Raw genomic sequence first — 13,700 nt, 5'->3', positions numbered from 1 at the left:
GCAGATGGGGCTTCCCATCCACGCTGTAAAACAGTAACAAAATATACGGCTCTTCGTCGTCACATTTATAAATAAATAAATCATAACAATAACAATAACTATAATAATAATAGTAATAGTAATAATAATAATAATAATAATAATAATAATAATACAACAAAACAAATATAAAATAATAAATTGCACAGGAGCGGAGGGGTACCCTGTTCTAAAAATAAATAATACATTTATGGCAGGGCTCCCTTTTCATGTGCAGGGCTCCTCGCCCTGCCACAGATCACTATATGAGTTGCAGCAAGTCTTTATATACCTCAGGGAAATTATCTACAAGTTAAACCACTTTGAGTACACACAGGCTGAAACCATTTCACTAATTCTGTGACCTTTCAAACAAATAATTTGCACCTGAGCTGATTTAGGGCTGCAGTAGCAAAGGGGTTGAATACTTATGCAACTGAGATTAATCTGTTTTTCTCTGTAAATCTTACTTATTTATATTCTATATGCATTTTTTTAACTTTATCAATGTGGAGCAGTTTGTGTAGATTCTACATGTAAAGTCTAATTTGAAAGCATCGTGGAGTACGCTCAGGTGCCAACAAAATGTGAAAACTTTGCAGGGGGGTGAATACGTTTGCAAACCACTGTGTATGTGTGTGTGTGTGTGTGTGTGTGTGTGTGTGTGTGTGTGTGTGTGTGTGTGTGTGTGTGTGTGTATATATATATATATATATATACACATTAGTGCCTATAGAAAGTCTACACTCCCTTGAACTTTTTTCACATTTTGTTGTGTCAGTGCCTCAGAGTTTCATGCATTTAAATGATTGGATAATTCTCCTCCCCCTGAGTTAATACTTGGTGGAAGCACCTTTGGCAGCAATTATAGACCTAGATTCTTCTTTACAAAACTGTTCAAGCTCTGTCAAGTTCCTTGGGGAGCATTGATGGACAGCAGTCTTCAAGTCATGCCACAAATTTCCGATTGGATTTAGGTTGGGGCTCTGACTGGGCCACTCAAGGACATTTACCTTTTTGTTCCTTAGCCACTACATTGTAGCTTTGGCTGTGTGCTTTGGGTCGTCATGCTGAAAGGTGAACTTCCATCCCAGTTTAAGCTTTCTTGCATATATATATACATATATACACACACGCACAGTGGTTTGCAGAATGAAAATGCAACAGTCAAAATTTTACATCAATAGCCCACTGGGCACATACAGTTAGTGGACAAAAAAATGGAAACACCTGGGTAAATGAGGGACACCAAGTATATTGAAAGCAAGGGCTTCCACACAGGTGTGGCTCATGCGTTAATTAAGCAGATAACATCCCAGCATGCTTAGGGTTATGTATAAAAATGCTGGACAGGCCTGGTTGCCTATAATTATGGCTAGCATGGCTGCAAGAGGAGACCTCAGTGACTTTGAAAGAGGGGTGATTGTTGGGGCGCGTTTGGCAGGAGCTTCAGTGACCAAGACAGCTCAACTTGCTGATGTTTCACGAGCAACGATGTCTAAGGTGATGTCGGCATGGAACTCCGAGGGAAAGACATCATCAGCAAAGGGCAACAGTGGGCGGAAGCGCATACTCCAGGATCGTGATATCCGTGCATTAATTCGAAGTGCAAGGCAAAACAGGCGATCAGTTGACTGCAAATTTCAACCTGGGGCGCGAGCTGCCAGTTTCATCAAAAACGATACCATAGTGACCAAACGTAGTATTAAGTGACTTTACATTGGTGTTTCCATTTTTTGTCCACTACCTGTACATAATGTTATTTACATTTTAAATAGTGAGCAGATAGGTTTGTTGATTGTTTGAGTAGTATTGTTCCTTGGGATAACAAAATACTGAGTTCAAGTCATGTGATTTCATAAAAACGCCAGGTGCTCAGTGTTTGGTATTTGAGTTGAGTTAAGTTGAGTTGATTAAGAACCTGTACAACTAGCCATTCGAAAATACATGATTTTAATTAACGCAAGAACAATGAAAGATACGACCATTTCCTGCTTGAGTAATGAAGATCGCCTGGTTGCTAACAGCATGATTGATGGCAGTTGGTCTTTGAGAGAAGTTGCCTGGAATATGATATGTTCTGCTTCAACAATCAGCAGACTAGTCCAGAGAAACCAGGAAACCGGCTCTGAGGGACAGGCCATGTCTTGGAAGGCGGAGGGTCACCACACTGGCTCAGGACCGTCACATCTGCGTAATTGTCTTCAGACTGCAGTGGCTACAGCACGAGAAATTCCAAGAAGAAATAGCCCGCGCATCAGCAGAATGACTGTAGCTCGCCGTCTGCATGAAAATGATTTGCATCCTCGGAGGCTGTTCAGAAGTAACATGTTGACAACTGAGAGATGAAATCACCATCTTCTGTGGGCCAGAGAACATCTGAGGTGGCGGCAGAGAGAGTGGTGGAGTGTTTTATTCACTGATGAATGCCGTTTTGCCCTTGACAGACCTGACTGAAGACAACGGGTGTGGAGACGTCGTGGTGAGCGTTATGCTGACTGTTGTTCAAGCCAACTGGTGGGGCGGTAGAAGTCTGATGATGTGGGGGGGGGGGACTCTCCTTTAACACAAGAACACCTTTGGTGCAGATTGAGGGCAACCTTACTGCTCAGCGATATATTGACAAAGTCCTTGACGCAACAGTTTTTCCGTTCCTGCAAGCCAATCTGGAAGTGTCGATTTTCCAGCAGGACAATGCAAGACCACACAGTGCTAGGATTACAATTGCACGACTTCAAGAAAACAGTGTCAAGGTCTTGCCGTGGCCATCTTTTTCTCCTGACCTGACTCCAATAGAACATCTGTGGGACAAAATCGCCAGTGCCATCCACAGGAGACAACCGCAACCAGCAAACCTTCACCAGCTGGCTGCAGCTGCACAGGAAGAGTGGGGGAACATCCCACAACAGTCTATCCAGGGGCTGATCAGGTCTATTTGTCAATGCTGCCAGGATTATGTTAATGCTCAGGGAGGTCATACCCGATACTAACTGTAATATTTTTCATCCATATCATGATTCTTTGATCTGTATTTTTGTTCACATTTTCTTTGATTTTGTTTGATATATATGTTTAAAATATTTGATTAAATCCATTAGACCTGAGTGTTGCATTTCTTTTGTGCATCCATATATATATATATATATATATATATATATATATATATATATATATATATATATACACATACAGTGCCTTGCAAAAGTATTCAGACCCCTGACCAATTCTCTCATATTACTGAATTACAAATGGTACTCTGAAATTTCGTTCTGTTTGATATTTTATTTTAAAACACTGAAACTCAAAATCAATTATTGTAAGGTGACATTGGTTTTATGTTATTTTTAAGAAAAATAAAAAACTGAAATATCTTGCTTGCATAAGTATTCAACCCCTGTGCTGTGGAAGCTCCCAGTTTACACCGATGAAAGAAATTGCCCTAACAAGGACACAATTACCTTACCATTGGCCTCCACCTGTGAACCATTAAAGTTGCTGTCACATTTTCTGGATAAAAACCCCACTGTTGAAGGATCATTGGTCAGGCTGTGAATCTGAAGGAAAATGAAGACCAAAGAGCATTCTATTGCAGCGAAAGGTGGCTCTACCAAATATTAATGTGTGGGGGTTGAATACTTATGCAAGCAAGATATTTCAGTTTTTTATTTTTCTTAAAAATATTTCCCAACATAAAACCAATGTCACCTTACAACAATTGATTTTGAGTTTCAGTGTTTTAAAATAAAATATCAAACAGAACGAAATTTCAATGTACCATTTGTAATTCAGTAATATGAGAGGGGTCTGAATACTTTTGCAAGGCACTGTATATAATATATATATATATATATATACATATATATATATATATATATATACATATACACATATGTATACACACACAGACGTGCTCAAATTTGTTGGTACACAAAAAACGAAGAATGCACAATTTTCTCTGAAATAACTTGAAACTGACAAAAGTAATTGGCATCCACCATTGTTTATTCCATATTTAATAGAAATCCAGACTTTGCTTTTGATTTTTTATTCAATATAATATTGTAAATAAGAAAACAAATGAAAATGGTATGGACAAAAATGATGGGACCGCTAACCTAATATTTTGTTGCACAACCTTTAGAGGCAATCACTGCAATCAAACGTTTTCTGTAGCTCTCAATGAGACTTCTGCACCTGTTAACAGGTAGTTTGGCCCACTCTTCCTGAGCAAACTGCTCCAGCTGTCTCAGGTGCCTTCTCCAGACTGCAAGTTTCAGCTCTTTCCATAGATGTTCGATAGGATTCAGATCAGGACTCATAGAAGGCCACTTCAGAATAGTCCAATGTTTTGTTCTTATCCATTCTTGGGTGCTTTTAGCTGTGTGTTTTGGGTCATTATCCTGTTGGAGGACCCATGACCTGCGACTGAGACAGAGCTTTCTGACACTGGGCAGTATGTTTCGCTCCAGAATGCCTTGATAGTCTTGAGATTTTTCATTGTGCCCTGCACAGATTCAAGGCACCCTGTGCCAGGCTCAGCAAAGCAACCCCGAAACATAACCGAGCCTCCTCCATGTTTCACTGTAGGTATGGTTTTCTTTTCTTTGAAAGCTTCATTTTTTTGTCTGTGAACATAAGAGCTGATGTGACTTGCCAAAAAGCTCCAGTTTTGACTCATCTGTCCAAAGGACATTCTCCCAGAAGGATTGTGGCTTGTCAATATGCATTTTAGCAAATTCCAGTCTGGCTTTTTTATGTTTTTCTTTCAAAAGTGGAGTCCTCCTGGGTCTTCTTCCATGGAGCCCACTTTCGCTCAAAAAGCGACGGATGGTGCGATCAGAAACTGACGTACCTTCACCTTGGAGTTCAGCTTGTATCTCTTTGGCAGTTATCCTTGATTCTTTTTCTACCATTCGCACTATCCTTCTGTTCACTCTGGGGTCGATTTTCCTCTTGCGGCCGCGCCCAGGGAGGTTGGCTACAGTTCCATGGACCTTAAACTTCTTAATAATATTTGCAACTGTTGTCACAGGAACATCAGGCTGCTTGGAGATGGTCTTGTAGCCTTTACCTTTACCATGCTTGTCTATTATTTTCTTTCTGATCTCCTCAGACAACTCTCTCCTTTGCTTTCTCTGGTCCATGTTCAGTGTGGTGCACAGAATGGTACCAAACAGCACAGTGACTACTTTTCTCCATTTAAATAGGCTGAATGACTGATTACAAGATTGGAGACATGTGTGATACTAATTAAAGAAACTAATTAGTTTGAAATATCGCTATAATCCAATTATTTATTATCTTTTCTAAGGGGTACCAACAAATGTGTCCAGGCCATTTTAGAATATCTTTGTAGAATAAGCAATAATTCATCTCTTTTCACAGCTTCTTTGCTTTTGTAAGGGTACCAACAAATTTGAGCACGTCTGTATATATGTGTGTGTGTATATATATATATATATATATATATATATATATATATATATATATATATATTGTGAGACAGCAGGGAGGGGGTTAAAACCTCCCTGCAGAAAAAACATGTGCGGAAGGCACACTTTTGTTTTGTTAATGGTTTAATTGCTTTTGTTTAATTGTTTTATTGTTTAATTAGTACCTGCACCTGGCTATTATTAAAAATTAGAGCCAGGTGCAGGGATTTAAAAGGAGAGCAGTTAGTCTGCTCTGTGTGGCTGCTGAAGAGGGCAGAAGCCCGACTGTGCTAGTGTGTGGGTACAGCCGTAAAATTAAAAAAAAGGGTAGAGTGAAGCCTTTGTTTTGTGTGTGCTGTTTTGTTTCTTTTGTTTTTTACAGGTAAACAGCTTAGCTGTCCTGTTTTAGTTTAGGTTCCTGTTCTGTTTTAGTTAGTGCTCAAAGAGAGCTAGGTGTTTGTTTTGTTTATTTTGTTTTTGTGTTTCATTAAAAATTGCGCAACTGCGCTTTAAAAAAATCCATTTCCGTGTGTTGGGTCAGTGTTTTTAAAGGGGCAACGAACCGCGAAGAGGTTTGATTCTTTCACAATATATATACAGTGCCTTGCGAAAGTATTCGGCCCGCTTGAACTTTGCGACCTTTTGCCACATTTCAGGCTTCAAACATAAAGATATGAAACTGTAATTTTTTGTGAAGAATCAACAACAAGTGGGACACAATCATGAAGTGGAACGAAATTTATTGGATATTTCAAACTTTTTTAACAAATAAAAAACTGAAAAATTGGGCGTGCAAAATTATTCAGCCCCCTTAAGTTAATACTTTGTAGCGCCACCTTTTGCTGCGATTACAGCTGTAAGTCGCTTGGGGTATGTCTCTATCAGTTTTGCACATCGAGAGACTGAAATTTTTGCCCATTCCTCCTTGCAAAACAGCTCGAGCTCAGTGAGGTTGGATGGAGAGCATTTGTGAACAGCAGTTTTCAGTTCTTTCCACAGATTCTCGATTGGATTCAGGTCTGGACTTTGACTTGGCCATTCTAACACCTGGATATGTTTATTTGTGAACCATTCCATTGTAGATTTTGCTTTATGTTTTGGATCATTGTCTTGTTGGAAGACAAATCTCCGTCCCAGTCTCAGGTCTTTTGCAGACTCCATCAGGTTTTCTTCCAGAATGGTCCTGTATTTGGCTCCATCCATCTTCCCATCAATTTTAACCATCTTCCCTGTCCCTGCTGAAGAAAAGCAGGCCCAAACCATGATGCTGCCACCACCATGTTTGACAGTGGGGATGGTGTGTTCAGGGTGATGAGCTGTGTTGCTTTTACGCCAAACATAACGTTTTGCATTGTTGCCAAAAAGTTCGATTTTGGTTTCATCTGACCAGAGCACCTTCTTCCACATGTTTGGTGTGTCTCCCAGGTGGCTTGTGGCAAACTGTAAACAACACTTTTTATGGATATCTTTAAGAAATGGCTTTCTTCTTGCCACTCTTCCATAAAGGCCAGATTTGTGCCGTATACGACTGATTGTTGTCCTATGGACAGAGTCTCCCACCTCAGCTGTAGATCTCTGCAGTTCATCCAGAGTGATCATGGGCCTCTTGGCTGCATCTCTGATCAGTCTTCTCCTTGTATGAGCTGAAAGTTTAGAGGGACGGCCAGGTCTTGGTAGATTTGCAGTGGTCTGATACTCCTTCCATTTCAATATTATCGCTTGCACAGTGCTCCTTGGGATGTTTAAAGCTTGGGAAATCTTTTTGTATCCAAATCCGGCTTTAAACTTCTCCACAACAGTATCTCGGACCTGCCTGATGTGTTCCTTGTTCTTCATGATGCTCTCTGCGCTTTAAACGGACCTCTGAGACTATCACAGTGCAGGTGCATTTATACGGAGACTTGATTACACACAGGTGGATTCTATTTATCATCATTAGTCATTTAGGTCAACATTGGATCATTCAGAGATCCTCACTGAACTTCTGGAGAGAGTTTGCTGCACTGAAAGTAAAGGGGCTGAATAATTTTGCACGCCAAATTTTTCAGTTTTTTATTTGTTAAAAAAGTTTGAAATATCCAATAAATTTCGTTCCACTTCATGATTGTGTCCCACTTGTTGTTGATTCTTCACAAAAAATTACAGTTTCATATCTTTATGTTTGAAGCCTGAAATGTGGCAAAAGGTCGCAAAGTTCAAGGGGGCCGAATACTTTCGCAAGGCACTGTATATATATATATATATATAATATATAATCTCACACACAAGTCAGATCTTATAGTGCTTAAACATTATTTGAATCATGTTATTCCTTTTTTTCCATTCTAGATGAATTCTGTTTTTTCAGTTTCTAACTTTTATTCTGGTCTAACGGATACTATGCATAAATAAGCAATACAAAACTGATCGAAACAGGGCCCCTAGTATCAATAATTAGGTCATGTTTCTAACAACAGTGTTAATTGAAAACCACTGAATGTTACAGTTATTTTGCTGAACGTGTTTAAACAGTGTTAAGTTGTAAGCTAGTTCTGAAGGTGTTAAGTCACACACTTTAACACTTCAACACAAGCAGGATGTAAAATAAATACATCAGACACCACAAAGGCTTTTGGTCAGTTTACTACTAAACACATATACCTAATAGATTTAGAGCACATATTTCAATATTTCTTTGAAATTTTTGCTTTTACTATTATTTCAGTTCTTAGTGTCATGTGGGAGCAGGTGTTTTCCCCTGTGATTTTACTGGGTTTCATTTGGAATTTTCTAGGAAATAAATGCTGAAATCTTGCTTCATGTTGTATTGTCTTTGTTGCAGTGAAGTTCAGAATTCTAGGTACATTTTAAGTAAATTTTGCCTTTCTAAAATAGACTTGGACATGCCAAAGGACATAGATCCCTGCCACTGTGGTGATTTCAAAGCTCATGTTACAGATGCCATTTTTTCACAACGGTACCATGTACTTTGACATGTAAATGAATATAAGCTAATAGCTGTATTCTGGGATTCTGACAGAAATCACTCAAAAATACACTAAAAAGGCTCACACACCCTGTTTGTCTATGTCTCCTTCTTTGAACTCTGACTGCACTTAAATGCACCACTGTTTAGATCAATTGAATATAGATGTGACAGGGTGGCTGGGCGGTGACGTCACGGCAGAAGCAGGAAGGATAACTGACACCAGGGAGTACTGCAGTTAATGGCGCTTGTACCATTTTATTTTTAAATAACAAAATAAATCAAAAGTTTAAACAAAAAAGAAACTTGCTCACACAGCGAAAATAAAAAGGTTAAACAGAACAAAATCACAAACACGATCAGGCTGGGCAATAGCCATCACTGATCCTTTAAGGTTTTCTTTTAGTTTCGTTTTTGCTCTCCGTCTGTCTGCTCGCTCTCTCCTCTCTAACACCCACCCAGAGTGCAGCTAGCTGCAGGCTTTTATATCGTGTCCGAGGGGTTTAACTGGTTAGTAATTATTCTATTACCCCTCTGCCACAATCTGCACGAGTTTATAAACAAATGAATGTACAGGGCTCTCTACCGCCCTGCTACATACCCCCCCCCCCCCTTATGCAACGCACACATGGCCCCAACGGCCACCTCCCCCCTCAGTCTCAAAGTCCCGGAAGAGGGGGAAGCAAGGTGTTTCTGGGGGTGGCCATGGTGGAATGTCCTCCACCCCCCACTTCTTCGTGGCTGGCAGCTCCCTCTTCCGGGACTCCCACCACACACTATCCTGCCATGAAAGTGCGGCTGGGGAAGCTGGTCTCCTGACCCCCCCCCCCTTTTTTCATGGCCGGCAGTTCCCCTCCGTGGGGCTCTGGCCACAGTGTTTCCTGCCACGAAAATGCGGCTGGGGGAGCTGGTCTCCTGACCTCCCCTCCTTTCTTCATGGCCGGCAGCTTCCCTTCATGGGGCTCCGGCCAGGGTGTAGCGACCCCAGGCGAAGCAGGACCCTCGATGACCCCTGGCGACGGCAGCAGCAACGGACCCTCGGGAGGCGACGGCGGCAGCAGCGGACCCTCGGGAGGCGACGCCGGCAGCAGCGGACCCTCCGGTGGCGAACTCGGGAGGGGAGCCACTGGTCATGGAGGCAGCAGCAGGAGCTCCACTTCTCCCTCGTACCCTATACCCTGTGCGGAGCAACTGGCAGCCCCAGGCGATGCGGAGCACCAGGCAGCCCCAGGCGATGCGGAGCAACAGGCAGCCCCAGGCGATCCAGGCGTGGCATCCCTGAGCGGAGCGGGCTTGGCATCCTTGGGCGGCGCGAGGCAGGCATCCCCGGGCGGCGCGAAGCTGGCACCCCCGAGCGGTGCGAGGCTGGCACCCCCGAGCGATGGCGGGCTGGCACCCCCGAGTGATGGCAAACTGGCATCCCCAGGCGATGCACGGCAGGACGGCAGCGGTCCCTCAGGAGGCGATTGCAGGAGGGGAGCCAGGACCAGCCGTGGTGCTGGGGTTGGCCCTCTTCTCAGCCGTTGCGACCCGGTGGTTTTCCCCCTTGCTCGGCTCTGTAACCTATGCAAGGGCGGCTGCGGACCGCCAGCCTCCTGTCCCGGTCCATTCTGTCGTGAAGGGAGAGGCAGCTCCTGCTCCTCTCCCTCGGGTGGTGGTGGTGGAAGCAAAGGCAGCTCCTGCTGCTCTGCTCCTGGGTAGCCCCATTCATAGTAGTTAATAAACTCGTGCAGATTGTGGCTGAGGGGTAATAGAATAATTACTAACCAGTTAAACCCCTCGGCCACGATATAAAAGCCTGCAGCTCGCTGCACTCTGGGTGGGTGTTAGAGAGGAGAGAGCGAGCAGAGAGACGGAGAGCGAAAACGAAACTAAAAGAAAACCTTAAAGGATCAGTGATGGCTATTGCCCAGCCTGATCGTGTTGTTTGTGTTCGTGATTTTGTTCTGATTAAGCAAGTCTGCCTTATCTGCCTGTCAGGGGAGGAGTGGTGCTTTAATTGTGGGAAGCCATGGCACATTTCCCCTGGCACCTTCCCCATATGGCAGGAGGAAGACAGAGGTGAGGAGAAGGCAGAGAAGGAAGGAACGAGAAGAAGAGGAGTGGTGCACCAGGTGCATGCAGTACAGGCATGAGGAGCACCACTGCCTGGAAGTCTTCCAGGACACAGACCTGGAGTGGGAGGAGCCCGAACGTCCTGCGCCTGAGCGGGAGGAGCCCGAACGTCCTGCGCCTGAGCGGGAGGAGCCCGAACGTCCTGCGCCTGAGTGGGAGGAGCCCGAACGTCCACAGCCCAAGAGGGGGGAGTCGGTGCGTCCACAGCCCAAGAGGGGGAAGTCGGTGCATCAAGAGCCCAAGAGGGGGAAGTTGGTGCGTCCACAGCCCAAGAGGGGGAAGGCTGAATGTCCACAACCCAGGTACCCGCCAGCAGAGGGAGAATACCTGCTGGTTCCACCTCCACCTCCATGGGAGGACTGTGTGTCGCTCCCACCTCCACCAGCAGAGGGAGAGTACCTGCTGGTTCCACCTCCATCGCCGTGGGAGGACTGCGGGTCGCTCCCACCTCCACCAGCAGAGGGAGCATGCCTGCTGGCTCCGCCTCCATCGCCACCACCAGCAGAGGGAGCATGCCTGCTGGTTTCCCCGCTGCAGCCAGAAGGGGAGGAGCCCCTGCCGCCTTCGCAGCCAGAAGGGGAGGAGCCCCTGCCGCCTTCGCAGCCAGAAGAGGAGGAGCCCCTGCCGCCTTTGCAGCCAGAAGGGGAGGAGCCCCTGCCGCCTTTGCAGCCAGAAGGGGAGGAGCCCCTGCCGCCTTCGCAGCCAGAAGGGGAGGAGCCCCTGCCGCCTTCGCAGCCAGAAGAGGAGGAGCCCCTGCCGCCTTCGCAGCCAGAAGGGGAGGAGCCCCTGCCGCCTTCGCAGCCAGAAGGGGAGGAGCCCCTGCCGCCTTTGCAGCCAGAAGGGGAGGAGCCCCTGCCACCTTCGCCAGGAGCAGAGCAGCAAGAGCTGCCTTTGCTTCCACCACCACCACCCGAGAGAGAGGAGCAGGAGCTGCCTACTATAGTCCACCCTATAGTCCGGACGTTGTCGGTTCGAGTCCAGACTATTCCTTTGCCGACCGAGGACGGGAGCTCCCAGGGGGTGGCGCACAATTGGCCAATCGCTGCCTGGGGGGAGGGAGGGTTAGGTCGGCCAGGGTGTTCTCAGCTCACCATGCACCAGCGACCCCTTTAGTCTGGCCGGGCACTTGCGGGCTTGCCTGTAAGCTGCCCAGAACTGCGTTGTCCTCCGACGCTGTAGCTCTGGGTGGCTGCATGGTGAGTCTGCAGTGTGAAAAAAAGCGGTCGGCTGACGGCACACGCTTCGGAGGACAGCGCGTGCTTGTCTTCGTCGCTCCCGAGTCAGTGCGGGGGGTGGTAGCGGTGAGCTGAGCTAAACAAAAATAGTTGGACACTATTAAATTGGGGAGAAAAATACAAAATAAATAAATAAATAAATAAATAAATAATTGGCGACTACTAAATAAAAAAAAAACTTGCAGTATTTTGACCACAAATGTAACCTCATACCATATATCTTTCTTCAACATGTATCTTTCTGCCACTTTACAACTACTACTATTTATTTTTCCACATAGGCATTTTGCTTCCCCTTTACAAACCATTCTATCGGAAGTGCCATTCTCATGAAACTATGTGCGTATGTTTTTGTTCACCTCAGTGTTTACTTTTATCTTAATCACATTCCATTTAAACTATGCATGCTTTACTTAAGATTTCATTTAAATGATGTACTGTATACACTGGTATATTTATCTTGACATATTTGGAAACTTTCCTTCAAACGCCCCCATAAACTCTCTTAATTTTCTGGGACCTTATATGCTGCGTAAAAAGAAGATACAGAAAGAATGTGTGCAGAATGCGTGTCTTTGTATTTTACACGCTTATACTCGAGACAGAGCTTGGTGGACTGGAAGTTCAGCATTACATACTATGATAACTAAATTAGTTTCTGAAGCTCTTTCAGTCATAACCATTTTTCATAAAGCTGTTAAAAAAAAAAAAGATAGGCCACTTAGATCATGAAATTTGCATTGGGAGCACTGTGAAAGTATTAAAGGGAGGTATCTTATTGCACCCTGATGGTCCTTACTGTATTTAAATGGTAGGTTATTATTAGAGATCCATTTATCATTAAAGCACTCCAGAGTATAACAAAAAAATGTTGTTACTTGGCTCAAGCCTAGATAAAAGCTCATTACCTGCATGCCATGGAGCATTAAAGGCTAACCAAGGATTTGTTTTTCTCCCTCTAATGATGTGTTGAGATGTTCTTTATTTATTTGCTTCAGTTTTTGAGCACATTTCCCATTCTGACTGAGTCCCCCATCCCTTTGCCTTACTGCCTGGGATACAGGGCAACACTTTTTGGACACGACAGAACAGGTTTAAAGTTGTACTGTAATTAGCACAGTTTCCCTTTACACAACAGGTATAACCTTAGTGTTGGCTAAATGAATCCAGGTTGGCTAAATTAACATGGATCAATTACCAGTATCTGTTCAGTAGTATTTTCAACCCGGCTGAGTGGTGCATGTAAATATGGTCTATAGGGTGGGCGTGGAGGTCCCCTTCAGGGCAGGCTTGGGACATCTTGGCCGGACACTGTGTACTATAGTTGAAACTCATACTGGTGCTGTCTATGCCACTTCAGTAGGCAAATGGAGAACTTCAGTGTCCAGTACTAAACACATAATAAGGAAGTGGTTCCAGGCCTGGAAGGTTATTTTCGTCAAGCACACAAGTAAGCAGTTTCTTCTTTTTTTGCAATGTAGAATGAAGAGCAACCGCTAGAGAGGGGTCAGGAGGAGAAGCCGACCCACAGCGTACCAGCAAAGAAAGCAGGTCGACCGGGCAGGAAACGCAAGCAACCGCCGGTGAGTACGAAACACCTGTTCCTGTATCGTGTGTGCAAGTAAGTCAGTACCTCAATCTGTATGTTGATTCAGATTGGACAGACACTATTTATGTGTATAGTTAGGCAACATTGATTATCATGTGTGGTTCTAGTTAAGTGTAGCATCGCATGGATCTAAATTCTAAAGTGTATTTATGAAGAACACAGCTGCGCTGGTTCCCATACCATCTGTATGTTGTTATTATTGTTAGTTTTTTATGATTCACTTTACTCCAATAACTTTCTCCCAACTAATTATCAAAATTGAAGGTATGGCTCTGGGGATGTTGACAAGTAGATCCAGGAACATATACATACTATACACACAAGCT

At 44.2% G+C, this 13,700-nt stretch overlaps 1 protein-coding gene across 6 annotated transcripts in view; it reads left to right on the top strand.

The window, feature by feature from the left end:
* Nucleotides 1-13,700, top strand: part of LOC117402280 (DNA (cytosine-5)-methyltransferase 3A-like) — a 228,785-nt gene that overhangs the window by 18,539 nt on the left and 196,546 nt on the right. For all 6 annotated transcript variants that reach the window (XM_059023711.1, XM_059023707.1, XM_059023706.1 and 3 more), the window contains one exon: nucleotides 13,247-13,348. Coding sequence is in view for 5 of the 6 variants with exons in the window: in XM_059023707.1 (XP_058879690.1) it covers nucleotides 13,247-13,348 (102 nt within the window). In the remaining variant the exon portion in view is untranslated. The remainder of the gene's footprint in view (nucleotides 1-13,246; nucleotides 13,349-13,700) is intronic.

Source organism: Acipenser ruthenus, chromosome 5, assembly GCF_902713425.1.
Source record: "Acipenser ruthenus chromosome 5, fAciRut3.2 maternal haplotype, whole genome shotgun sequence".
Taxonomy (NCBI): domain Eukaryota; kingdom Metazoa; phylum Chordata; class Actinopteri; order Acipenseriformes; family Acipenseridae; genus Acipenser; species Acipenser ruthenus.
This window is presented reverse-complemented; position numbering and strand designations above follow the sequence as displayed.